Raw genomic sequence first — 27,899 nt, 5'->3', positions numbered from 1 at the left:
ACAAGAGGAGATAACTTTGGGTTAGGGGTTTTAAGCAGTATCACCTCTGCATGCTAAATCTCCAATTTTCAGTTGTCCCTTAGCTTCTGGGTATAGTTTAGCAGTTAACATGTCTGCCCATAACTACACATAGATACAGGAGATTCTGCTGACTAGAGAAGTACTAAGCAGAATAGATGTGAATAAAACACTGGAGGTGAGATATAACACTAAGGCTACTTTCACACTAGCATCGGGGTTCTGCTTGTGAGCTCCGTTTGAAGGATCTCACAAGCGGCCCCGAACGCATCCGTCCAGCTACCAATGCATTCTCAGTGGAGGCGGATCCGCTCAGAATGCATCAGTCTGGCAGCGTTCAGCCTCCGCTCCGCTCAGCAAGCGGACACCTGAACCCTGCTTGCAGCGTTCAGGTGTCCGCCTGGCCGTGCGGAGGCGAGCGGATCCGTCCAGACTTACAGTGTAAGTCAATTGGGACGGATCCGTTTGAAGATGACACAGTATGGCTCAATTTTCAAACGGATCCTTCCCCCGTTGACTTTCAATGTAAAGTCTGGACGGATCCGTCTGAAGCTACTTTCACACTTAGAATTTTTTCTACAATATAATGCAGACGGATCCGTTCTGAACGAATCCCAAGTCTGCATTATATGAGCGGATCCAATCTGAACGAATCCCAAGTCTGCATTATATGAGCGGATCCGTTCTGAACGAATCCCAAGTCTGCATTATATGAGCGGATCCGTTCTGAATGAATCCCAAGTCTGCATTATATGAGCGGATCCGTTCTGAACGAATCCCAAGTCTGCATTATATGAGCGGATCCGTTCTGAACGAATCCCAAGTCTGCATTATATGAGCGGATCCGTTCTGAACGAATCCCAAGTCTGCATTATATGAGCGGATCCGTTCTGAACGAATCCCAAGTCTGCATTATATGAGCGGATCCGTTCTGAACGAATCCCAAGTCTGCATTATATGAGCGGATCCGTTCTGAACGAATCCCAAGTCTGCATTATATGAGCGGATCCGTCTGGGCAGACATCAGACGGACCCGCTCTAAACGCAAGTGTGAAAGTAGCCTTAGCTGTAACAGTGTCTGCCCATGACTACACATAGATACAGGATATTCTGCTTACGAAGTCTCTCAGAATCTCCATATAGGACATTATAGAGAAGTACTGAGCAGTATAGATGTGAATAAAGCACTTGCGGTGAGATGATGCTTACTATTTGCTGAATCATGCCAGTACATCTTTCATACTCAGCATTTTACACCCCTCCCTCTACATAATCTTCTATGGGCAACTGTAATCTGATTCTTCAGTGAGCTACCAGCCCATTTTGCTCTTAGAGCAGATTTATCACAGAATTAAGAGTGATGTTAGTTTGGGAAAGGGGGAGAGAATAACTGAAGAACAAGGGCGTTTTTCTCTGATAAGATATATTACAAAGTTTCTCATAGTGACCATTAAAGGCCACCTAACATAGATGCAGTAATGGTCTTCAAAACACTTGCAGCAGCATCTAATCTTCTGGAGCTTGTAGTTCTTCAGGTGCACTTCTCAGCAACTCCAGATGAAAGGACCATGGAGCGCACAGGTAATCGAGGAGGAGTCCGTCGTGTGAGCATAAATGAAGCCTAATACCCGACTTTCGTTATCCATTAAAAGGGGGTTATTCTACTCACACAATGAGAACAATCTGAAAAGGGTGAACTAGGGTTTGGCGATTTCAAAGACATTCCCATGATAACGATATGAAGAAATTTAGAACAATAACAATATATATTGTGATAAATGCCCATTTAGAAGAAAAAAACACTCAAAACATGTACTGGTGTTTCCTTGTTTCCCCCCATACATATAATGACTCCTTGATGCCCCCATACAGTGATATCTCTTAGTTGCCCACCAAGAATGTGGTCACCCCCCCCCCCCCCCAATCTGATGGAGCGGCCACCCTGCGGCTAAATTCATTCTCTATGGGAGTGCTGGCAGCGATCAGCCATCTTTAGCTCTCCCATAAAAAATGGGACCTGCTGGTGGAAAACCCTGATAAGTGGGTTGTTCAGAGTGTGCCCATCACAGGTGCACATTGTCAGGAAGGGCACGCTGGCATCATAAATGTGTCTTTCAGCCAAATAAAGCATTGGGGGTCATTTACTCAAGACTGGCGCTTCACATATCGGTCTTAGTCCCCACACACTGCAGTCATATTACCTCAGCAGCCTCCGGAGCACAGGGATTGTTACAGCGTTCACCGTATAGGAGATATGCGGGTCAGGCTGTTACCTGCCGTGCTGCTGTTTTATTAGAGTTTGGTTTCTTGGTTAACGCTAAGCCTCGGACATTGGGTGGAGAAGTGTGCCTGGAGAACTACAAGCCTCAGACACTGGGTGGGAAAGTGAGCCTGGAGAACCAGAAGCCTCAGACATTGGGTGGAGAAGTGAGCCTGGAGAATTACAAGTCTCAGAGATTGGGTGGGGAAGTGTGCCTGGAGGACCAGAAGTCTCAGACATTGGGTGGAGAAGTGAGCCTGGAGAACCAGTTTAGACATTGGGTGGAGAAGTGTGCCTGGAGAATTACAAGCCTCAGACATTAGTGGAGAAGTGTGCCTGGAGAACTACAAGCCTCAGACACTGGGTGGGAAAGTGAGCCTGGAGAACCAGAAGCCTCAGACATTGGGTGGAGAAGTGAGCCTGGAGAATTACAAGTCTCAGAGATTGGGTGGGGAAGTGTGCCTGGAGGACCAGAAGTCTCAGACATTGGGTGGAGAAGTGAGCCTGGAGAACCAGTTTAGACATTGGGTGGAGAAGTGTGCCTGGAGAATTACAAGTCTCAGACATTAGTGGAGAAGTGTGCCTGGAGAACCAGTTTAGACATTGGGTGGAAAAGTGTGCCTGGAGAATTACAAGCCTCAGACATTGGGTGGAGAAGTGTACGGGGGAGAACTACAAGCCTCAGACATTGGGTGGAGAAGTGTGCCTGGAGAACTACAAGCCTCAGACATTGGGTGGAGAAGTGTACGGGGGAGAACTACAAGTCTCAGACATTGGGTGGAGAAGTGTGCCTGGAGAACTACAAGCCTCAGACATTGGGTGGAGAAGTGTACGGGGGAGAACTACAAGTCTCAGAAATTGGGTGGAGAAGTGAGCCTGGAGAACTACAAGCCTCAGACATTGGGTGGAGAAGTGAGCCTGGAGAACCAGAAGTTCAGACATTGAGTGGAGAAGTGTACGGGGGAGAACTACAAGCCTCAGAAGGACATTGGGTTAGGCCAGTGGTGTGACGCACATTACTATATTTACAGGGAACTCTGTTTCTTATTCCCTTTGATTTTCTGTGTCTCCCCGTAGGGGAGGTGCCGCAGGCTGACCATCTTGTGTTCATGGTTCATGGGATTGGACCGGTGTGTGACCTTCGGTTCAGGAGTATCGTTGAATGTGGTGAGTGCCAGTTGTCTTTATTGTAGTTCTGACCTAGACCTGCTCACACAGCTGGTGAGTTTGCTCCAATGTATCGGTGTATCTGCATCATTACTGAGGGGGGGACACTATGGGAGACATTATTACTGGGGGGGGGACACTGGGAGACATTATTACTGAGGGGGGGACACTGGGAGACATTATTACTGAGGGGGGGACACTATGGGAGACATTATTACTGAGGGGGGGGACACTATGGGAGACATTATTACTGGGGGGGGGGGCACTGGGAGACATTATTACTGAGGGGGGGACACTATGGGAGACATTATTACTGAGGGGGGGGACACTATGGGAGACATTATTACTGGGGGGGGGGGGCACTATGGGAGATATTATTACTGGGGGGGACACTATGGGAGATATTATTACTGGGGGGGGACACTATGGGAGATATTATTACTGAGGGGGACACACTATGGGAGACATTATTACTGAGGGGGGACACTATGGGAGATATTATTACTGAGGGGGACACACTATGGGAGACATTATTACTGAGGGGGGACACTGGGAGACATTATTACTGAGGGGGGACACTATGGGAGACATTATTACTGGGGGGGGAACACTGGGAGACATTATTACTGAGGGGGGGACACTATGGGAGACATTATTACTGAGGGGGGACACTATGGGAGACATTATTACTGGGGGGGGGGACACTATGGGAGATATTATTACTGAGGGGGACACACTATGGGAGACATTATTACTGAGGGGGGACACTATGGGAGACATTATTACTGAGGGGGGACACTATGGGAGACATTATTACTGGGGGGGGGACACTGGGAGACATTATTACTGAGGGGGGGACACTATGGGAGACATTATTACTAGGGGGGGACACTATGGGAGACATTTTTACTGGGGGGACAACACTATGGGAGACATTATTACTGGGGGACGACACTATGGGAGATATTATTACTGGGGGGGGGGGACACTATGGGAGACATTATTACTGAGGGGGGACACTATGGGAGACATTATTACTGAGGGGGGACACTATGGGAGACATTATTACTGGGGGGGGGGGCACTGGGAGACATTATTACTAGGGGGGGACACTATGGGAGACATTATTACTGGGGGGACGACACTATGGGAGACATTATTACTGGGGGGGGGACACTATGGGAGATATTATTACTGGGGGGGGGGGGGGGGAACACTGGGAGACATTATTACTGGGGGTGGACACTATGATGGACATTATTACTGGGGGGGGGGGACACTAGTGAAGCTCTCTAGCACCGAAGTACTGCCCCAGGTGAATGCAGACAATATAGTGCCCTTGGCTCAGACCGCATGGTAGGGGGGAGTCCAAGACCTGTAACCCTGGAACTTCTGTCTTGTTTTTCTGGTCAGTGGATGACTTTAGGACCGTGTCTCTGAAATTGCTGCAGTCTCACTTTAAAAAGTCTGTGGACGAGGGTAAAGTACGACGCGTGGAGTTCCTGCCGGTCCATTGGCACAGTGCCCTCCATGGTGATGCTACCGGGGTGGATAGGTCAGTAAATCCTAAACAAACCTTTAACCCCCACACATCACATGTGGAAGAATCCAGAAAGTCCACGTTGCCACCCTATACTGGTGACCTTCCCTGCAGCCCACGTTTCAGCAATGCCGCCCCAAACAGATGTACAGCAGATAGATGATAAAGCAAAGAAGTGTCAACGTCCCTCCAAAATGGCGCCAATCCCTTCCTTCTACAAAGTTAGATATGGAACCACCGATCAGCAAACCTCGCAGCAGAGATTAATTGTAGATTATACTACTCCCAATCAGTACCTGTGTATTAGACACCCCAGTGTTCCCTCCTGGTAATCGGCAGAGGACACCGCTGCTATTACATGCAGCCATCAATCGCTATGCCATCGCTCATCCCCATGCAGGACAGCGGTGTGTTGGTGGCAGATCGCTATTGGACAAAGCGATCTGCCACCGGAAAATCCAGATCTAACGAGCGGTCATAGGAACGGACAGAAAATCTATCGGTCTAATATACCCCTAAGCCAGAAGAATCAATGCCAGGCAACCGAAACCTCAAACTTAGAAATTGTGCCCCACTTCCTATTCACCCCCTTCCAAGATTAGGGTCTGTAGATGTCCAAGATATGACATGTCATAGCCAACGGCAGTGGAGATTGTCCCTTGACCTCTGGAGACAGAAACAGAAGTCAGAAAGCTTCTGCCGCCATCTCCCTGTGGTGTTCACAGGTCACCAATCGGCGGTGAGCAAAAGGAAAATCTGTGGGCGACCACTCGGTGCAGATAACCCCCTGCCCATCTCTCAGCTGTAAGTCATGGCAACAAACAGAGAGGCGCTCGTAGGGTGAGTGCCCTCAAACAGGGGGAGATGGTTTGCTCACCTATTTGGTTTGCACCAAAATGGGCACAACCACAGTGAAGGCAAGATCTAGAAGGTTACTGGTTGGTGCAGCCAAACCTGTCCAATAACTTTGGGCGGGAGCCAAACCCCCGGTTGGATAGACAATAGTACTGGAGGGTCGCTGGACCGTGAAAGTCGAGCAAACGTGTGGACAACAAAGGGCGCCAGATCACAACCAGATGTCACATAGAGTTTGGGGGTACATCGGACCCCTTTATCAAGTCTAAAAAGTCGTTTTAATATAAAGATTGATGGCAATAAAACACTCAATAAAATGGAGGAAGAAGAGATGATACATTTAAAATGCTTAGTGTAAACATTAGTATAAAATTGATCTTTAAAAAAGAATAAAGGGACACAACCCCATAAGTGTGTGTATATATATATATATATATATATATATAATATAGTCGGGGGGGGGGGGGGTCCTATCAATTCATGTGTGTTAGGATACAATGCCTGGTATAGGATCTAGCTTTGGGGCACTTATATACCATATGTGATGAAAAAGGAATGGTAAATAATAAGTGTCCCAACTAAGGGGCCCATCTAAATGAAGGCGAGCTTCCCCGTGAACGCAAGGGGAAACACGGGGGTCGATAACCTGTAGGGAGAAAAAAGGTAGCGGGGTGGCTACAGCTGTTCAGAAGCACGGTCGCCGCTTGTCAGCACGCGGGGCGTTGGAATGGCGGTGTGCTCACAGCGCGCGCTTGCTGTAGGAGGGTAAAGCCCTGATGTGGGAGGGATGGGCGCGCTGGTTGAAGATGAGCAATCACAAAGCTTTCGATCGGGAATTCGTCTCCAGTTACATTTCTCCTGAAGGTTTTAATCCGATTGGAGATGCTGGGGCAACAAGTCCACTGGGGAGGACTGAATGTGCAGCTTCCCACATGATCAGAACAACATCAAGTCCACTGGGGAGGACTGAATGTGCAGCTTCCCACATGATCAGAACAACATCAAGTCCACTGGGGAGGACTGAATGTGCAGCTTCCCACATGATCAGAACAACATCAAGTCCACTGGGGAGGACTGAATGTGCAGCTTCCCACATGATCAGAACAACATCAAGTCCACTGGGGAGGACTGAATGTGCAGCTTCCCACATGATCAGAACAACATCAAGTCCACTGGGGAGGACTGAATGTGCAGCTTCCCACATGATCAGAACAACATCAAGTCCACTGGGGAGGACTGAATGTGCAGCTTCCCACATGATCAGAACAACATCAAGTCCACTGGGGAGGACTGAATGTGCAGCTTCCCACATGATCAGAACAACATCAAGTCCACTGGGGAGGACTGAATGTGCAGCTTCCCACATGATCAGAACAACATCGAGTCCACTGGGGAGGACTGAATGTGCCGCTTCCCACATGATCAGAACAACATCAAGTCCACTGGGGAGGACTGAATGTGCAGCTTCCCACATGATCAGAACAACATCGAGTCCACTGGGGAGGACTGAATGTGCAGCTTCCATTATGCTCAGAACATCTGGAGGCGACTGTGGACACTTTCCTGGTCAGTGCACTTGGTGCTAGGAGGTTTCTCAGGGTCCTCGCCCTCCTGAAGGCAATCTGTCGTCTAGATGGAATAGTCTCCTTCCAATGTGGATGATTTGTCAATATATGCCAATGTTTTGTTAAAATACTTCTCTGGATCTGGTGATTAGGATTATAGGTGGTGATGAAGGAGGACTGGTATCTCCTGGGGTTCTCCGCTTCATAGGACTTGTCCTTCATCGCCGGGCACTCTTCCTGGCTGACGGCTGGCTCCCAAGAAAGCCCCTTACATGATCCCTCTGGGGGACTTGTTATTAAAGAAATCTTCAACGTAAAAGTTGACTTTGTGAATTAACATCACTCGTAGCGGTTCCTTCCTATTAGTGTAAATTGGCTGAAAGGAATATTGGCTTTCCATTTTTTGCAGTGCGCACTTCTATAGTCCAAATAACTATTACCATCAACGCTTTTCGTTGTCCGAATATAGAATTAGATCCCAATATTCAGTGGAGGAGGTTGAGCCATGAGATTAAACGTTGATCTTGGTTTTAGGTCGGTATGGGTGGTGGTCAGAGGGAATGCATCCGGGCTCGGCCTTTTCTGTACATCACCTCTCCAACCACCACCCAGACCGGATTCAAAACCAAGATCCACATTTAATCCCATTTATCACAAAGCAATCACATTAATACCTTTTTTTCATTGGTATCCAAAGACGTCAGAAATATCTTTATATATATATATATATATATACACTTATGGGGTTGTGTCCCTTTATTCTTTTTTTAAAGATTAATTTTATACTTATGTTTACACCAAGCATTTTAAACGTATCATCTCTTCTTCCTCCATTTTATTGAGTGTTTTATTGCCATTATTTTTTACATATAAATCAATCTTTATATTAAAGCTACTTTTTAGACTTGATAAAGGGGTCCGATGTACCCCAAACTCTATGGGAGATCTGGTTGTGATCTGGCGCCCTTTGTTGTCCACGCGTTTCCAGTACACTTCTCTGCTGTGGGGTTTCATGTCGGCTCCTCTTTGGCAGGGTCCACTGCAGCTCCTTCCTCGTCATATGTCACCCTATGTTCTAAGGCCATGTTGTGAATTCCTGAAGGCTAACCTCTGGATCCCGCTGTGACGGATACAAACGGAATGCCCGCTGGCCCCATAAAGTATAATGCGTGCTGCGGTTTGTGTCCGAACAATTCTCTGCTTGTCTGCCGGAACAGCATGTCAGAGGTGTGAAGCTAGAGACCCTCCGTCTGTGAGGGTCTGCACATTATATGGCTGTTGCTGAGTATTGGCAAGAAGTTTCCCACACCCCTTTCCTGAATTTCGCAAATGTACCCACTGGGGAAAGGGTGGCCTGACATGCCCCCCCCCCCGCAAGCTCTCAAGCGATGCGACATGCCCCCCCAAGCTCTCGAGCCATGCGACATGCCCTCCCCCCCCCCCAAGCTCTCGGGCGATGTGACATGCCCTCCCCCCCCAAGCTCTCGGGCGATGCGACATGCCCTCCCCCCCAAGCTCTCGGGCAATGCGACATGCCCTCCCCCCAAGCTCTCTGGCGATGTGACATGCCCCCCCCAAGCTCTCGGGCGATGCGACATGCCCCCCCCCCCAAGCTCTCGAGCCATGTGACATGCCCTCCCCCCCCCCAAGCTCTCGGGCGATGTGACATGCCCTCCCCCCCCCAAGCTCTCGGGCGATGCGACATGCCCTCCCCCCCAAGCTCTCGAGCGATGTGACATGCCCTCCCCCCCAAGCTCTCGGGCGATGCGACATGCCCTCCCCCCCCAAGCTCTCGAGCCATGTGACATGCCCTCCCCCCAAGCTCTCGGGCCATGTGACATGCCCTCCCCCCCAAGCTCTCAAGCGATGCGACATGCCCTCCCCCCCAAGCTCTCGAGCGATGTGACATGCCCTCCCCCCCCCCAAGCTCTCGGGCGATGCGACATGCCCTCCCCCCCAAGCTCTCGAGCCATGTGACATGCCCTCCCCCCAAGCTCTCGGGCGATGTGACATGCCCTCCCCCCCAAGCTCTCAAGCGATGCGACATGCCCCCCCCCCCCCCCCCAAGCTCTCGAGCCATGCGACATGCCCCCCCCCCCCCCCAAGCTCTCGGGCGATGCGACATGCCCTCCCCCCAAGCTCTCGAGCCATGCGACATGCCCTCCCCCCCCCAAGCTCTCGGGCGATGCGACATGCCCCCCCCCCCCCCCAAGCTCTCGAGCCATACGACATGCCCTTCCCACCCCCCCCCCCCCAAGCTCTCGGGCGATGCGACCTGACCCCCCCCCCCCCCGCCCCCGGCGACGTGACCTGCCCTCCCCCCAAGCTCTCGGGCGATGCGACATGCCCCCCCCCCCCAAGCTCTCGAGCCATACGACATGCCCTTCCCCCCCCCCCCCCCCAAGCTCTCGGGCGATGCGACCTGACCCCCCCCCCCTCAAGCTCTCGGGCGACGTGACCTGCCCCCCCCCCCCAAGCTCTCGAGCCATGCGACATATGCCCTCCCCCCCCCCCAAGCTCTCGGGCGATGCGACATGCCCTCCCCCCAAGCTCTCGAGCCATGCGACATGCCCTCCCCCCCCCCCCAAGCTCTCGAGCGATGCGACATGCCCCCCCCCCCCCCCCAAGCTCTCGAGCCATACGACATGCCCTTCCCACAACCCCCCCCCCCCCCCCAAGCTCTCGGGCGATGCGACCTGACCCCCCCCCCCCCCAAGCTCTCGGGCGACGTGACCTGCCCCCCCCCCCAAGCTCTCGAGCGATGCGACATGCCCCCCCCCCCCAAGCTCTCGAGCCATGCGACATGCCCTTCCCACCCCCCCCCCCCCCCCCAAGCTCTCGAGCCATACGACATGCCCTTCCCACCCCCCCCCCCCCCCAAGCTCTCGGGCGATGCGACCTGACCCCCCCCCCCCCCCCCAAGCTCTCGAGCCATGCGACATGCCCTTCCCACCCCCCCCCCCCCAAGCTCTCGAGCCATGCGACATGCCCTCCCCCCCCAAGCTCTCGGGCGATGCGACACGACCTTCCTACCCCCTCCCCTGTCAATCATCATTCATCGTTTCTTTTACAGGCACATCAAAAAGATCACCCTGCCCAGTATTGGGCGTCTGAGACATTTCACCAACGAGACGCTGCTGGACATTCTGTTCTACAACAGTCCCACCTACTGCCAGACCATTGGGGACAAGGTCAGCTTCGAGGTGAACCGTCTCTACGAGCTCTTCATGAGCCGGAACCCAGACTTCACGGGAAGGGTGTCTGTCGCTGGCCACAGTCTAGGTATGGCGTCCTCGTCTTCATCTGTCTCCTCTTAATGGGTTATTCCAATCTTAAGATATGTCAAAAATGCCTAAAAGGACGAGTTCCCAGCTCTTGTTAGATGGGGGTCTCCATGTACGACAGCAGCGATTGGTACGCGCCTCTCACCCCTTTAAACCCTTCCTGACCAGGCAGGTTTTCAGCTCAGCCGGTTAAAGCCTATTGGATGGAAAGAGAAGAGCGGGCGCTGCTTTTCAAATCCAGAATTTTTTTTCCATTTTATTTTCCGTGTTGCGGATCTACGATGCTAAAAACCATTGACTGCAATGCATGAGAGACATACAGCTGCAGATCTTAAAGGGACCGTCCGGCATCAGCTGGAAATGGCAGACGGACTGGACCGTCCGGCCAGCGGGCTCCGGCCCCCCAACATTTCTGCACATTAAGAGTCCAGCAGCAGTCACATGGGTGGATACGGAGTGTCAGCGTCCCAGAAACGGTCGGACAATCCCTTTAACCCCTATTCCCCTTTTAGGTGTCATGCATGTTCTGGAGTTCCTCCCCTGCAGGGACGGACTGGGAACTTAAAGTGGCCCTGAAACAAAAACTAAAAGTGGCCCCGTGTTGTGGGGGGGGTTTCAAAGGCGGGGCAGCACAAGTAGGCGGGGTCAGCAATGCCATAGAGCCAAATAACCATATACTGCAGCTGTTCCTCCGTGGCGGCCATTATTAGCGGCCATCTTCTGTCCTCCTCCATTTGTTTCTGATTAACTCCTTAAAGGGGACCTGTCACCGGGATTTTGGGTATAGAGCTGAGGACATGGGCTGCTAGATGGCCGCCAGCACATCCGCAATACCCAGTCCCCATAGCTCTGTGTGCTTTTATTGTGTAAAAAAAACCAATTTGATACATATGGAAATTAACCTGAGAGGAGTCAGAGCTTGAAAATATGACTCTTCTCTGGTCACACAAGTAAGATAGGACTCTTTTATGTTAATTTGCATATGTATCAAATAGGTTATTTTACACAATAAAAGCACACAGAGCTATGGGGACTGGGTATTGCGGATGTGCTGGCGGCCATCTAGCAACCCATGTCCTCAGCTCTATACCCAAAATCCAGGTGACAGGTTCCCTTTAAAGACCCAGGACCAGAATGCTCGACCTAAATGGCTGGTACTTTGTGCCCCAGGACGAGCCTTCTGTTCCCCCATATGCGGTGCCGAGATCAGCGGCAGGGATCCGGCTGTTACTGACGCCGCTGCATCCACCAGCATCGGTGATAACGCAGAGACCGGTGGATTAACCCCTCATATGCTGCGATCAGCGCTGACCGTGGCATATGGGAAGATTGCTCTCCCTCTCCTGAGCCATCGGGTCCCCGCGCTGCGGTGATGGGGACCCAATGGTTGCCATAGCAGCCCCAAGCCATTGAAAGGCTTTGGGATCCGGCCGCTACGGAGGCCTCGTAGGCAAACGATCAGTGTATTACAGTCAATGCAGCACAATACAGATTTATTGGGATCAGACCCTGTGATGGTCCCATAGTGGGACAAAAATAATAAGTGTTTTTAACAATAAAATATATATATTTTTTTAAAGCCTCTTTCCCATAAAAAGAGACCTATATAAAATAGAAAAAAACAGACCTATTGGGTATCTCTACGTGCGTAACAACCTGCGCTATTATAAATATCACATGATCCACCCTGTCTGGTCAACACTGTAAAATAATAAAAATTGTGCTAATAAAATATATTTTTTTTGTCCCCTTTTATCACAAAGTGTAATACCAAGTGATCAAAAAGTCATATGTACCCAAAAATAATACTAATCAAACCGTCATCTCATCCTGCAAAAAATGAGATCCTACCTAAGACAATCGCCCAAAAAAATAAGACTTTCAGAAAATGGAGCCATAAAAACATTTTTTTTTTGTTTGAAAAATGCTTTTATTGTTTAAAAACAAAATATCTTTTTTTTTTAAAACAGACATATTGGGCATCGCTGCGTCTGTAACAACCGGCTCTATAAAAATCACCGTAAAAAAAAAAAAAAAGTGCCAACAATCAATATTTTGCGAGGTAATGTAGAACAGAAGAAAGTAGCGGCACTCACCAGTGTGTAGTCAGGATATTCAGCTTTATTTAATCCAGGGTTACATCAGGCAGGGGGCAGACGATTCAAGACACGCATTGATCAGCGGCGGCCGTTTCGCGCTAAATGCGCTTCGTCTGGCTGTGCGTCAATGCGTGCTAGCACACCGCTCCTTTTAAATGCTGGCGTGGACCGTTGCCATAGAGACTGACAACCCGGGCCGCATCAGCAAAGAGGAGGTGGCTAAAGCGAAACACATATATAAGAACAATATAAAAACAATAACAAATGCAATATCCAAGGAATGAGCATAGATTGTGCAGTAGAAAAATGTATACATATGAGGACATCACAGAAAAGGACTCAGATCGTTTCTGTCGTTGAGTCCTAATTCCCCTAGGGCATGGGTACGTAATATCCAATTAGCTTCTCTCCGCAACAAGAGGCGGTGTCTGTCTCCCCCTTGGGGGGGGGGCAGACACAATCTCCAAGCCAGAGAAAGAGATACAGCTGGTATCACCATTGTGGAAACTTCTAATATGTTCTATCAATCTAGGACAACCTTTACCTGTCTTGATAGAATTAAAATGTTCCCTCACTCGTTCAAAAAGACATCTGATAGTTTTACCGATGTAGAAACGTCCACATGTGCACAACAATAAATAAACTACATAAGTACTACGGCAGTTAATGAAGGTATTGACTGTGTGCCGGATACCGGCAAATTCAATGCTCTTCTTCTGCGAATTATTAGTGCACAGTGAACAGTTTCCACACCGGTAATTGCCTTTGGGTAGACTACTCTTGAGCCAGTTCTTGCTGCTATCTTTTTGAAGCCTACTCCTGACGAGTTTGTCCTTAATAGTGTGACTCCTTCTGAATGAGACGAGGGGTCTCTGTCCTGTCAGCTCATTCAGAGTTGCGTCCCTCCTCAAAACATCCCAGTTCTTAAATATGACTGATCGGATACGATCAGCCATAGGGCTGTATTTGAAGGAGAACGCAAATCTGTTGCCCTTAATCGGATCCACACCATTACCTTTTTTCCGGTTATCACCCCTTAAAAGAAAATCCTGTGAGAAATTCTCCTCCACTCTTTCCATATCCTTATTTAAAGCCTCCTCAGGGTAGCCTCTTTTTACTAGACGTTGTTTGAGGTCCCTGGCCTGTCTATGATAGCCGCTGTCTTTGCTGTTTATACGTCTAAGTCTGATGAACTGTCCGTATGGTACGGCTTTTTTGACACTGCCTGGATGGAAGCTGTCGTGGTGGAGCAAGGAGTTGGTCGCCGTGGGCTTACGGAAGCCCTCCGTGACCAACTCGTCATCCACCACCAGGACAGCCACATCCAGAAACTCCAACTTATTTCCTCCAAAATTCATGGTGAAGGTCATGCCCATGTCATTCTTGTTCATATAGTTAACAAATTCGTTGCACTCATCTTCTGTGCCTTCCCAGACTATAAATATGTCATCTACAAAACGTAAATACGTTTTCAATTTAGAGAGGAAAGGATTGTTAACAGAGTAGACATATCTATCCTCTAGTCTGGAAAGGTACATATTAGCAAAGGTGCAGGAGACGGGGGTCCCCATAGCCGTGCCCAGCTTCTGCCTAAACCACTCGTCACCAAACTGAAATACATTATTGGTTAAAATAAACCTGAGAGCCTCCCCTACGAACTCGCAATAAATAGGGCTTTTACCTAGGTTCGCCACGATGTCAAGGATCGCCTCCACACCGGCATCATGAGGGATGCGGGTGTAGAGGCTCTCCACATCGAGGGATACCAGTTGGTAATCTTTCTGCCAATAGATCTCTTTCAGGGCCAATAAGAATTCATTGGTATCCCTGAGGTAAGCGGGGGCGCTGCTGAGTACAGGTCGAAGGAGCCAATCCACATATTTGGATAAAGGTTCAGTCACTGAGCCAATCCCCGCGACGATGGGACGTCCCGGAGGGTGACTCAGCGACTTGTGAACCTTTGGGAGGAAATACCAAGAAGGTTTGGCTGGAGATAACGGGACAAGTTTGTCCAACATGTTTTTGGGTAAAAAACCGATCTCCGCGTATTTCTTGACGAGGGATTGCAACAGTCGCTGGGCATTAGGCAGGGGGTCCCCCCGTAACCTTTCATAGACCTCGGTATCACCCAACTGTCTATGGGCTTCGCCAACATAAAATGCCCTAGACATGAGGACGACATTGCCCCCCTTGTCCGCTGGTTTCACTATTATGTCTTCCTGTGAACGTAGCCACTGTAGGGCTTTTTGTTCCTCAATAGTAATATTGGGTTGAGCAGTAGAGTATATCACCGCTTTGATATCCCTCATGACTTGATATTGGAAGATATCAATGCTACTCCCAGCGGGCATGGGTGGGCAAAAGGTGGATCTAACTCCACCAATGAAAGGATCCACGGAGGCGCCAGCTGAGGGCGTCTTAGGGGTATCCATTCCAGTAAGGAATTCCAGGCAGGCTCGTTCATCTTCATTAAATTTATTAGACACTTGAAAGGCCCCAGAGTCAAGCTGGAGTGGTGACTCTCCCAGGGTAGTAGGTAACCCTAATCAATATTTTGCACCATACATCACAAAAAGTATAAACAATCAAAAAGTAGTATGCACCCCAAAATAGTACCAATCAAACCGTCACCTTGTGCCTCGAAAAAATGAGCCCCTACATAAGATAATCGCCCAAAAAATATAAATATGGCTTTCAGAAAAAGGAGACAAACTTATTTTTTTTTCAAAAATGCTTTATGTAAATCTGAAACAAAATAAAAATGAAAGTCGACGTATTTGATATCGTCGCCTCCACAACCACCTGCTCTATAGAGATTGCACCTGATCCACCCTCGTGTCAAGTGAACACCGTGAAAAATAAACTGTGCCAGAACACCCATTTTTTGGTTAACTTGCCTCACAAAAAGCGTAATATAGAGCGATCAAAAATCATATATACCACAAAATAGTACCAATAAGTGTCACCTTATCCTATAATTTCCAAAATGGGGTCACTTTTTGGGAGTTTCTACTCTAGGGGTGCATCAGGGGGGCTTTAAATGTCATAGGGAAATGTAAAATTATCCCAGTGAAAGCCCTCCGAAATCCATACGGCGCTCCTTCCCTTCTGCACCCTGCCATGTGCCCGTACAGCAATTTACGACCACATATGGGGTGTTTCTGTAAACTGCAGAATCGGGGTAGTAAATATTGTTTTATTTGGCTGTTAACCCTTCATGTGTTACAGGGAAAAAATGAATTAAAATGCAAAAACCGCCAAAAAAGGGAAACTTTAAAATTCCATCTCCTTTTTCCTTTAACCACCTCCGGACCGCCTAACGCAGATTCGCATTCCGGAGGTGGCAGCCCTGCGCTCAGCGACGCATATACGCGTCATCTCGCGATGGCCGAGATTTCCTGTGAACGCGCGCACACAGGAGCGCACGCTCACAGTATCGGAAGGTAAGAGAGTGGATCTCCAGCCTGCCAGCGGCGATCGTTCGCTGGCAGGCTGGAGATGTGATTTTTTTTTAACCCCTAACAGGTATATTAGACGCTGTTTTGATAACAGCGTCTAATATACCTGCTACCTGGTCCTCTGGTGGTCCCCTTTGTTTGGATCGACCACCAGAGGACACAGGTAGCTCAGTAAAGTAGCACCAAGCACCACTACACTACACCCCCCCCCCCGTCACTTATTAACCCCTTATTAACCCCTGATCACCCCATATAGACTCCCTGATCACCCCCCTGTCATTGATCACACCCCTGTAAAGATCCATTCAGACGTCCGCATGATTTTTACGGATCCACTGATAGATGGATCGGATCCGCAAAACGCATACGGACGTCTGAATGGAGCATTATAGGGGGGTGATCAATGACAGGGGGGTGATCACCCCATATAGACCCCCCCTGTCATTGATCACCCCCCTGTCATTGATCACCCCCCCTGTCATTGATCACCCCCCCTGTCATTGATCACCCCCCCTGTCATTGATCACCCCCCCTGTCATTGATCACCCCCCCCTGTCATTGATCACCCCCCCTGTCATTGATCACCCCCCTGTAAGGCTCCATTCAGAAATTTTTTTGGCCCAAGTTAGCGGAATTTTTTTTATTTTTTCTTACAAAGTCTCATATTCCACTAACTTGTGTCAAAAAATAAAATCTCACATGAACTCCCCATACCCCTCACGGAATCCAAATGCGTAAAATTTTTTTAGACATTTAGATTTCAGACTTCTTCTCACGCTTTAGGGCCCCTAGAATGCCAGGGCAGTATAACTACCCCACAAGTGACCCCATTTTGGAAAGAAGACACCCCCAGGTATTCACTGATGGGCATAGTGAGTTCCTAGAACTTTTTATTTTTTGTCACAAGTTAGTGGAATATGAGACTTTGTAAGAAAAAAAAAAAAAATCATCATTTTCTGCTAACTTGTGACAAAAAATAAAAAGTTCTATGAACTCACTATGCCCGTCAGCGAATACCTTAGGGTGTGTACTTTCCGAAATGGGGTCATTTGTGGGGTGTTTGTACTGTCTGGCCATTGTAGAACCTCAGGAAACATGACAGGTGCTCAGAAAGTCAGAGCTGCTTTAAAAAGCGGAAATTCACATTTTTGTACCATAGTTTGTAAACGCTATAACTTTTACCCAAACCATTTTTTTTTTACCCAAACATTTTTTTTTTATCAAAGACATGTAGAACAATAAATTTAGAGCAAAATTTATATATGGATGTATTTTTTTTTGCAAAATTTGACAACTGAAAGTGAAAAATGTCATTTTTTTGCAAAAAAAACGTTAAATTTCGATTAATAACAAAAAAGTAAAAATGTCAGCAGCAATGAAATACCACCAAATGAAAGCTCTATTAGTGAGAAGAAAAGGAGGTAAAATTCATTTGGGTGGTAAGTTGCATGACCGAGCAATAAACGGTGAATATAGTGTAGGTCAGAAGTGTAAAAAGTGGCCTGGTCATTAAGGGGGTTTAAGCTATAGGGGCTGAAGGGGTTAAAGGGTTTCTGTATCTGACGGAGATGAGCGATGTGCTGATGTCCGCAGAACATCACGCCCTGCCGCCGTTCCCTCAAAATAAAGACTTGTATAATATGCTAATGAGCCTCTAGGTGCTACGGGGGCGTTGCTGCAGCACCCAGAGGCTCCGTCCTCCCGCCGTTTGGCACGCCCATGTCCAGTTGATTGACGTCCGAGTTCTCCTCGGTGTCCCGTAAATCCTGCGCCTTATAAGATCCTAAAAATGAAATTGTGAAGTACAATGTGTCGCAAGAAAACAATCTCCAAATCACTTGGATAAGTAAAAGCGTTCCACAGTTATCACCACATAAAGCGACACATGGCAGGCTCCTTATGGTGCCGGGGCTTAGGAGGGCATGGGCGGTCGCTGGCTAGGTACGGGCGCACCTGATTCTCACAGCGTTTATTACCACTGACGTACCTGGCCAGAGGAGGGCATGGGCGGCCCCCTAACCAGTGCTCTCGCTGCGCTCCCTGGTCAGTGGGGGCCAACTCCCATCACTCCTGCCAATCAGCCCTGTCCTCCTACTGTACCAAGCACGGCGCCATACAATATCTAGTGGCTGTGCTTGGTATTGCAGGTGCATTCACTTGAATAGGACTGAGCTGCACAAAGGCAGCATGTGACCGATGGTCAGGCCTATGTAGAGGCCACAGGGCCCACCTTCACCGGTGACATGTCCACAAGAGGCATGTCACCGTTGGGCCGTGGCAAAACATCACCAGGGCCAATGATGGGGAGGAGCTATACGCAATCTGGGCGTTATTAGGGGAGGGGCTGGAGCGTTAGCAGAGAATGAGACGTGCATCCTACATGATCCAGTCCCTATAATGACCTCCAGAATGCCTGGGCCCCTCGTATGGATTATACTTACCACGTCCCTAGCATCGCGGGTGACTCTAGGGCGGCTGTTCACCGTCACAGCTTGCTATTGGCTGCTCCCCCCCCATCGCCCATCTGTGCGAAGGGGAGATGCAGCGGCGGCCGTGCAGGGATCCCGAGGGACGCGGGTCCCGGGGAGCAGGTAAGTATAATCCATACGAGGGGCCCGGGCATTCTGGGGGTCATTAAAAGGAATGGGTAACCCCTTAAAGATGATGTTCAGGGGTTTGGTGACTCCCAGTTCTCACCTAGACCCCATGATACAAGACTTGCAGTAAGAACCCCGTCAGAGCCGGCGTAGGACATTTTCTTCCATCTGCTTCTATGAATATTGTGCTCTTTATTATAAACCCTAAACTAATAGGAAAAGATGTCAGGGGTGCAGAGGGTTTCCTTAAATGGCTCCCATGTAGCATCTGGGCCGCGGTCAGAATGTAAGAGTCCGATGCTCTTCTCCTAGGGCTGGTGTCTGGACCCTAACCTTCTCCCCTCCTTTTCTAGGGTCTCTGATTCTGTTTGACATATTGTCCAATCAAACGGACATAACTGCCTCTCCACCCGCATCGACTAAAGTGAAGAAGGGTGAATCGGCTGTGCAAAAGCAGGTGGGTCCAGTCAGAGGAGGAGGCTGGGTGCCTATCCCCTGCTGTAGCTACAGGTCACTCTCACCCTCTTCATCTGTCTCCAGAATAACCTTCCAGAAACAAGAGAGTCCAATGAAGCTGGCCTGCCTCAGGAAGACTTGCCTGGCCTGCAGGAGGCGCTGGCAGCGCTCACCCTGGCAGAGTACACCTCTGTGCTTGAGAAGGAGAAGATGGACATGGAATCTCTGGTAACTGGATGCTGAACCTATTGTCTGGACACAACTTCAGGGACCTCTGTGGGGTGGGGTGGCAAGTCACCATGCCAAGATCATTGGAAAGAATTCCCTCTCCTTTATGACCACTTCCTTTCCAAGTGGTTAAACTGACCTGATGTAGAGCCGTGTGCTGCCCCCTAGTGGCCGCGGAGAGAGGGCAGGAGATGTCCTCTGAGGAGAGAGAACTCCCGTACATGGTCTGTCATGAAGGTTACTTATTCAGATCAGGTCAGTATTTAGAAGCCAAATTAGGTTTAGGGAACAGGAGAAGTATAAACCATTCCTTTGTAGTTTCCCTGTGTTTGCAAACCAGTCTTGGTTGTGGCTTCAACATCTAGTGTGTGAATAAGGCCTAAAGGCTTTGAACCCTACACGTAGTCTTATCTCATTATGAAGCTGCACTCACTATTCTGCTGGTGCAGTCACTGTGTACATACATTACTTATCCTGTATTATCCTCCAGAGCTGCACTCACTATTCTGCTGGTGCAGTCACTGTGTACATACATTACTTATCCTGTACTGATCCTGAGTTACATCCTGTATTATACTCCAGAGCTGCACTCACTATTCTGCTGGTGCAGTCACTGTGTACATACATTACTTATCCTGTATTATACTCCAGAGCTGCACTCACTATTCTGCTGGTGCAGTCACTGTGTACATACATTACTTATCCTGTACTGATCCTGAGTTACATCCTGTGTTATACTCCAGAGCTGCACTCACTATTCTGCTGGTGCAGTCACTGTGTACATACATTACTTATCCTGTACTGATCCTGAGTTACATCCTGTATTATACTCCAGAGCTGCACTCACTATTCTGCTGGTGCAGTCACTGTGTACATACATTACTTATCCTGTACTGATCCTGAGTTACATCCTGTATTATACTCCAGAGCTGCACTCACTATTCTGCTGGTGCAGTCACTGTGTACATACATTACTTATCCTGTACTGATCCTGAGTTACATCCTGTATTATACTCCAGAGCTGCACTCACTATTCTGCTGGTGCAGTCACTGTGTACATACATTACTTATCCTGTACTGATCCTGAGTTACATCCTGTATTACACTCCAGAGCTGCACTCACTATTCTGCTGATGCAGTCACTGTGTACATACATTACTTATCCTGTACTGATCCTGAGTTACATCCTGTATTATACTCCAGAGCTGCACTCACTATTCTGCTGGTGCAGTCACTGTGTACATACATTACTTATCCTGTACTGATCCTGAGTTACATCCTGTATTATACTCCAGAGCTGCACTCACTATTCTGCTGGTGCAGTCACTGTGTACATACATTACTTATCCTGTACTGATCCTGAGTTACATCCTGTATTATACTCCAGAGCTGCACTCACTATTCTGCTGGTGCAGTCACTGTGTACATACATTACTTATCCTGTACTGATCCTGAGTTACATCCTGTATTATACTCCAGAGCTGCACTCACTATTCTGCTGGTGCAGTCACTGTGTGCCCCCAGTATAGTCCCCAGATTGCCCTGTTCTTGCAGCTTGTTTTCAGCAGTGTCGGTAGTTGCCTCGATTGCTGTCTGTGCAGTATTTATCCCATCCACCGCACAGATGTCACCACTGATGGTTCTGCTTGTCTCATAGACCTCCCGCTGAGGAGGTTCTGCTTCTCCTGGTTATTTGGCCAGGTGTACGATTATTACCCTTGCTCAGTAGGGGTACATATGGGTCCTCCAGAACGCAGTGCTAGTGTCTGTGTGTAGCTGCTTACAGCCAGTCCAGTCTTCCCCGAGCTGCTCCTCATGTGTTTGCCTTCACTCTCAGCTCATGTGCACAATCGATGACCTGAAGGAGATGGGGCTACCTCTGGGTCCGAGGAAGAAGATTGCCAAATATGTAGAGGAACTGTCTGCTCGGCAGGTAAGTGCTCTCTACAGCCTTTGCATGTCTCACATGGTGGTCGCTCCTCTCATGATGAACGCATTATCATTGAGTTATTTTATTTCTGATGAAGGCTGAAAAAAAAAGTCTCCCCGACAAAAGAAATGCTCACACCAAGCAAGAGGAGTCTCCTCCCTTTGAGGTCAATGATGGTTTGGAGCCTCAAAGGCGGAAACTGCCAGTTGGTGCCTCAGTCTCTTCCATACATGTTGATTATGAACATTTCGAGACTGGAACTGGACAGGTAATGAATGATGCATTGTGGGGTGAATGTGAAGGGGACATGTGCCGGGTTCTTCTGTGCAGCCGGTGGATGATATTCCAGTGGGGCCTCCTCCGTGCTCCAGAGTCTGCCAGTTATGAGGCTGGGTAGTCAGGACAGCAGGGATCCTGGCAGAGGTGGTCACTGTCCAGGAACTCGTAGTCGGACAGGACCCAGGACAGGGTCTCGGGTGTTACTGGCACCTCTTATGACCTTACCTCAGCTTATAGCCACGTAATGATTACTACTCGGCAGGCTAACCTACCAGCTGGCCGCAGTGCACCCTAACCTTCGATGATACACCTATAAGGTGCCAGTCTCCTTTGGTATAACACAGAATCGGCATGTTTTCTGCCCAGGTGTCTGTGCGCTATAACTCTCTGGACTTTGAACCTGTGAACTTCTTCGCCCTTGGCTCGCCTATTGGCATGTTCCTTACAGTCAGAGGTGTGAACAGGATTGAAGAGAACTACAGATTGCCAACCTGTAAGGGCTTCTTCAACATTTACCACCCGGTAAGTTCTAAGTCCACGTTTCCATGGACTATGAGTTGTCCTAAGCACTGCTCTCACCATGCCTTGCGCTGGGCTTTGTTTTCTTAGTTGGATCCTGTTGCATATAGATTGGAGCCAATGATTCTGCCTGATCTGGACTTGAAGCCTCTGCTGGTCCCACATCACAAGGGCAGGAAGCGCTTGCACCTTGGTATGTGACTGAGAAGTAATAGTAGTAGTTTATTTCTTGCTTCAGATATCTGCAGGGACTCACAATACACAATTCCTTCTATTCGGCAGAGTTGAAGGAAAGCCTAAGCCGCATGGGGTCTGACCTCAAGCATGGAGTCATGAGTTCCCTGCGCTTGGCATGGCAGACCCTGAATGAATTTGCTCGCGCTCACACGACTTCATCTGAGCTTCAGGCAGAGCTGGAAAAAGTTGCCGATCAAATTAAAGAGGAGGAGGATAAGCAGCAAGTAGAAGGTGACAGGGGTGGTGTATGGAAGCCTAAACTCCTACGTAACTCTAAAACTGAACCCATCCTTCTCTCTTGAATTGTAGCTGACAAGCTGGAGGGCTCCGAGTCCTGGCGAGAAGAGGAGCTGTCCGTGAAGATCGGCATGCTGAATGGGGGGCGCAGAATCGACTATGTCTTGCAGGAGAAGCCCATTGAAAGCTTCAATGAATATCTTTTTGCGCTACAGAGCCACCTCTGCTACTGGTGAGTGTCAGGTGGGGGGCATCGACATGATAGAGTGGGCCTCTTCTGTGACCTTGGCCGGTAATGTCACAGCCCCCAGCGACTTCGTCACAAGCCACCCACCCCCACCTTGTTTTCATGATTTAAGCTAAAAGACCTGTTTGTGCCATCTACATCCCAGGTGTCTGCGTCCACCACAAATTGGCCCCTTCGCCAGTTATCAAGTGATAGCATGGGCTAGTGGTAGAGAGGAAGAGCCCTTTAAGTGTCCTGTTCAGGACACAACGTTTTCTTCTTAAGTCAAGAAGACCGTTCTTACAGAGAATCCGACTATTTCTGTTGCAGGGAATCTGAAGACACAGCGCTCCTGATCCTGAAGGAAATCTACAAGTCCCTCAATGTGTTTCCTGATTTAATGTTACATTAACCCTTTGTGCCCGGTAAGTGATCTGTGTGTTGTAGGACTGGTGGGAAGATGTCACATTGATGCTATTTTACATGTACATATGTTGCTATCCGAATTAATAGTCCTGACCATAGGAGCTTACAATCTATAAGAGGAGATGCAAGAGGAGGAGGCCTAAGAGTCCTGACCATAGGAGCTTACAACTTACCGATATAAGAGTCCTGACTGTAAGGATCCTACTAAAAATGTTACAAATGACAGGAGTTAAACCAAGCTGTCATTCCCCTACCATTGTTCTGGCCGCTTCCCCAGTACTTTAGGTCTCTGCTTGTACTTTGGGTTCTTTGGAGTCTGTTTTCTCTAATGATCCTGAATGCTCCCTTGTTACATAGTTAATATGGTCAAAAAAGACATAAGTCCATCAAGAGATGGGTAGGGATGTGAATAAAAAAAAAAAGGGGGAGTGCAACCCAGATTTCTACACATTATACACTGCTCAAAAAAATAAAGGGAACACTTAAACAACACAATGTAACTCCAAGTCAATCACACTTCTGTGACATCAAACTGTCCACTTAGGAAGCAACACTGAGTGACAATCAGTTTCACATGCTGTTGTGCAAATGGGATAGACAACAGGTGGAAATTATAGGCAATTAGCAAGACACCCCCAATAAAGGAGTGGTTCTGCAGGTGGTGACCACAGACCACTTCTCAGTTGCTTCCTGGCTGATGTTTTGGTCACTTTTGAATGCTGGCAGTGCTTTCACTCTAGTGGTAGCATGAGACGGAGTCTACAACCCACACAAGTGGCTCAGGTAGTGCAGCTTATCCAGGATGGCACATCAATGCGAGCTGTGGCAAGAAGGTTTGCTGTGTCTGTCAGCGTAGTGTCCAGAGCATGGAGGCGCTACCAGGAGACAGGCCAGTACATCAGGAGACGTGGAGGAGGCCGTAGGAGGGCAACAACCCAGCAGCAGGACCGCTACCTCCGCCTTTGTGCAAGGAGGAACAGGAGGAGCACTGCCAGAGCCCTGCAAAATGACCTCCAGCAGGCCACAAATGTGCATGTGTCTGCTCAAACGGTCAGAAACAGACTCCATGAGGGTGATATGAGGGCCCGACATCCACAGGTGGGGGTTGTGCTTACAGCCCAACACCGTGCAGGACGTTTGGCATTTGCCAGAGAACACCAAGATTGGCAAATTCGCCACTGGCGCCCTGTGCTCTTCACAGATGAAAGCAGGTTCACACTGAGCACATGTGACAGACGTGACAGAGTCTGGAGACGCCGTGGAGAACGTTCTGCTGCCTGCAACATCCTCCAGCATGACCGGTTTGGCATTGGGTCAGTAATGGTGTGGGGTGGCATTTCTTTGGAGGGCCGCACAGCCCTCCATGTGCTCGCCAGAGGTAGCCTGACTGCCATTAGGTACCGAGATGAGATCCTCAGACCCCTTGTGAGACCATATGCTGGTACGGTTGGCCCTGGGTTCCTCCTAATGCAAGACAATGCTAGACCTCATGTGGCTGGAGTGTGTCAGCAGTTCCTGCAAGACGAAGGCATTGATGCTATGGACTGGCCCGCCCGTTCCCCAGACCTGAATCCAATTGAGCTCATCTGGGACATCATGTCTCGCTCTATCCACCAACGTCACATTGCACCACAGACTGTCCAGGAGTTGGCAGATGCTTTAGTCCAGGTCTGGGAGGAGATCCCTCAGGAGACCGTCCGCCACCTCATCAGGAGCATGCACAGGCGTTGTAGGGAGGTCATACAGACACATGGAGGCCACACACACTACGGAGCTTCCTTTTGACTTGTTTTAAGGACATTACATCAAAGTTGGATCAGCCTGTAGTGTGTTTTTCCACTTTAATTTTGAGTGTGACTCCAAATCCAGACCTCCATGGGTTGAAAAATTTGATTTCCATTTTTTTTATTTTTGTGTGATTTTGTTGTCAGCACATTCAACTATGTAAAGAACAAAGTATTTCAGAAGAATATTTAATTAACTCAGATCTAGGATGTGTTCTTTTTGTGTTCCCTTTATTTTTTTGAGCAGTGTAGTAAGCATTAATCCCTCTACCCGTCCCCTAATCCTGCTCTGACCACGTCCTGAGACGACTACTCCACATATTTACAGTTCTTGTAGTAAAGAAGCCTTGATGCCTCTGGAGACTGAACTTTCTCGCTTATATCAATGGGGGACACAGGACCGTGGGTATAGCTGCTTGCTGCCACTAGGAGGCGACACTAGGCTGAAAACTGTTAGCTCCTCCCCCGCCAATTATACCCCCTCCGGCCAGGAGAGAGCCTTCAGTTTTTAGCTTAGTGTCATAGGAGGCAGATGGCAGGGTGGCTGTTATTCTTATTTTATTTTTATTTTTATCTTCTCTTTTAGGTTGGGGGTCCAGGGCTATGAAGGGCAGAGGGGGGGGGGGGGGGGGGGGGGGGGGGGGGGCGACCGGTGACGCTTATTCCACCGCTCTGCCCCCCACAAGAAGACAAAGTGGACCAGGAGGGCTGGATTTTCTAACTGTGACTGTACCTGGGGATGGCAGGCCCACATATACCTATCTGCAGGGCACCTCCAGCACGGGGGGAGTTAATCTGGCACCCAGTCGGACAATGCGGCGGCTTCTTCTCTCCACCTCAGCGTTTCGTGAGTGGCGGCGCTGTGCTTGCCGCCTCTCTCCCCCCTCTTGTTCTGGCCCCGGGAGTTCACAGGCAGGAACGCGGGCCCGGCGCTTACTATATGCCTTGGCTGGGACCCCTTCTCTCCGGATCCCGCCAGCGAGGTAGCGCACGGCAGCAGGGAGGGGCGCAGCTTCGCGCAGTCATTTCGATTCTTCCGCCTGGAGGCTGGCGGAGCCTAATTTTCCCGCCGCACTTCCCTTCCTGCCTGCTCCAGCCGGAAATACATCGCTCGTGCGCACGTTTCCAACCTGAGGGGAACGTCGCTTGCCGCAGAGCGCCGCATCCTGCCTCCTGGGGACACGTTCCAGCAAGGGTTAAACTGCTCCACTCTGGTTGGACCAGCGCTGCTCCCCTCCTCTGTACCCTCTCTTGCCCCTGGCTCAGGTCATGTCGGACCCAGCGGATCCCGCGCTCCAAGTCCTTGGTAGGGCTACCCATTATGCCTGCACTTCATGGGTCGCTTGGTGGAGACGTCGTCACCTGCGCAACCTGCTATCTCCCAGGGCGCATCATCCAGGAGCAGACACCCCAGCAAGCGTCCCAGGCAGGAACGCCTCTCCTCCTCCGATACATCTCCTTCTCCCCCCGGTTCGCTGTCCAGGGCGTCCTCGTTGGTTGGGGACCCTTCGTCCGGAGGAGAACTCGCCGAGTCGGACACGGATCTGGATCCGGACCGCTCGTCCCAGATGGCTGCCTTAGTGGACAGTCTGGTCTCGGCAATCCGGGACACCTTTCAACTTCAAGAGGAGGGCCCCTCTTCCAGTCACCAGGGAGTTTGTTTCCTGCGTAACAAGCAGGCTCCCAAGTCGTTCCCGGTACATGACGACTTTTCTATTCTCATCGCTAAAGCATGGGAACAGCTAGGTTCACGTTTCCTGATCCCCAAGCGGCTGGATCTTCTTTATCCGTTCCCCCCGGATTGGGTGGGTAAGTGGTCTTCCCCCTCCAAAGGTGGACTCACTGGCGAAGTCGTTTTTTTCTGCCACCAGTTCGGCACTTCGTCCCATTTTCGCTTCTGCGTGGGTGGCTAAGGCGGTTTCTGAATGGGCCCTCTGCTTACATCAGGATTTAGACTCGGACCTTTCCCGCACAGACCTCAAGGCTCTGGCGGCCCAGATATCCCAGGCGGGGAAGTACCTTTGCGAGGCGGCTCTGGACGCGGGCTCCATGGTCGCGCGGTCCTTTGCCGTCTCCATTCGGCGGGAACTCTGGTTAAAGGCCTGGCAGGCTGATTCTTCCAAGCATTCCCTTCTCTTCCTTCCTTTCGCTGGTTCTTGTCTTTTTGGGCCCAAACTTGACGAAATCATTTCTGAGGACACGGGTGGCAAAAGCACCCATCTTCCGCAGCCCAAACCCAAACGTTCTTCCCTTCCGCGCCTCGCCAGTCCTTTCGTCGCTTCACGGGCACCCGCCCGCCGGCTCCCTCGACCGCAAGGCAGCCCACCCAGGAGCAACGGCAGAAGCCTTCATTCAAGCCACAGTCCACTTGGCGTTCCCGAGCGCAGCCTCAGCGCTCTTCCTCCGGCAAGCAATCCCCAGCATGAAGGTGCGCCCCCACCTTCCTGGGTGGGGGGTTGGCTCCTTCATTTTCAGGAGGTTTGGCAGGCCCACATCTCAGACGCCTGGGTGCTCAAGGTGGTCTCTTTGGGCTACAAGTTGGAGTTCAAATCCATGCCTCCAAACCGTTTTTTTTCTGTCCCGTCCCCCTAGGGATCAGTCTCATGCGGGAGTTTTCCTTTAAGCGGTTCAAGATCTGCTGGTCAGGGGAGTAATCTCCCCCGTTCCGGCGAGGGAGCGGTTTTCCGTTTTTTACTCCAACCTCTTCATGGTGCCCAAGAAGGAAGGAACGTTC

General features: G+C 49.7%; 1 protein-coding gene across 2 annotated transcripts in view; it reads left to right on the top strand.

Moving 5' to 3' along the window:
• LOC121003178 (SEC23 interacting protein) overlaps positions 1-27,899 on the top strand; it is a 52,038-nt gene that overhangs the window by 20,181 nt on the left and 3,958 nt on the right. For both annotated transcript variants that reach the window (XM_040434814.1, XM_040434813.1), the window contains 12 exons: positions 3,356-3,445; positions 4,859-5,000; positions 10,479-10,687; positions 19,197-19,300; positions 19,384-19,527; positions 21,365-21,460; positions 21,555-21,725; positions 22,103-22,258; positions 22,346-22,448; positions 22,538-22,723; positions 22,802-22,961; positions 23,286-23,380. In XM_040434814.1, the coding sequence (XP_040290748.1) occupies positions 3,356-3,445; positions 4,859-5,000; positions 10,479-10,687; positions 19,197-19,300; positions 19,384-19,527; positions 21,365-21,460; positions 21,555-21,725; positions 22,103-22,258; positions 22,346-22,448; positions 22,538-22,723; positions 22,802-22,961; positions 23,286-23,367 (1,643 nt within the window). In that variant the 3' untranslated portion in view covers positions 23,368-23,380. The remainder of the gene's footprint in view (positions 1-3,355; positions 3,446-4,858; positions 5,001-10,478; positions 10,688-19,196; positions 19,301-19,383; positions 19,528-21,364; positions 21,461-21,554; positions 21,726-22,102; positions 22,259-22,345; positions 22,449-22,537; positions 22,724-22,801; positions 22,962-23,285; positions 23,381-27,899) is intronic.

The sequence above is a fragment of the Bufo bufo genome, chromosome 6 (assembly GCF_905171765.1).
Source record: "Bufo bufo chromosome 6, aBufBuf1.1, whole genome shotgun sequence".
NCBI lineage: Eukaryota > Metazoa > Chordata > Amphibia > Anura > Bufonidae > Bufo > Bufo bufo.
Note: the sequence above shows the minus strand (reverse complement) of the source record. Positions and strands in the feature narration are given on the sequence as shown.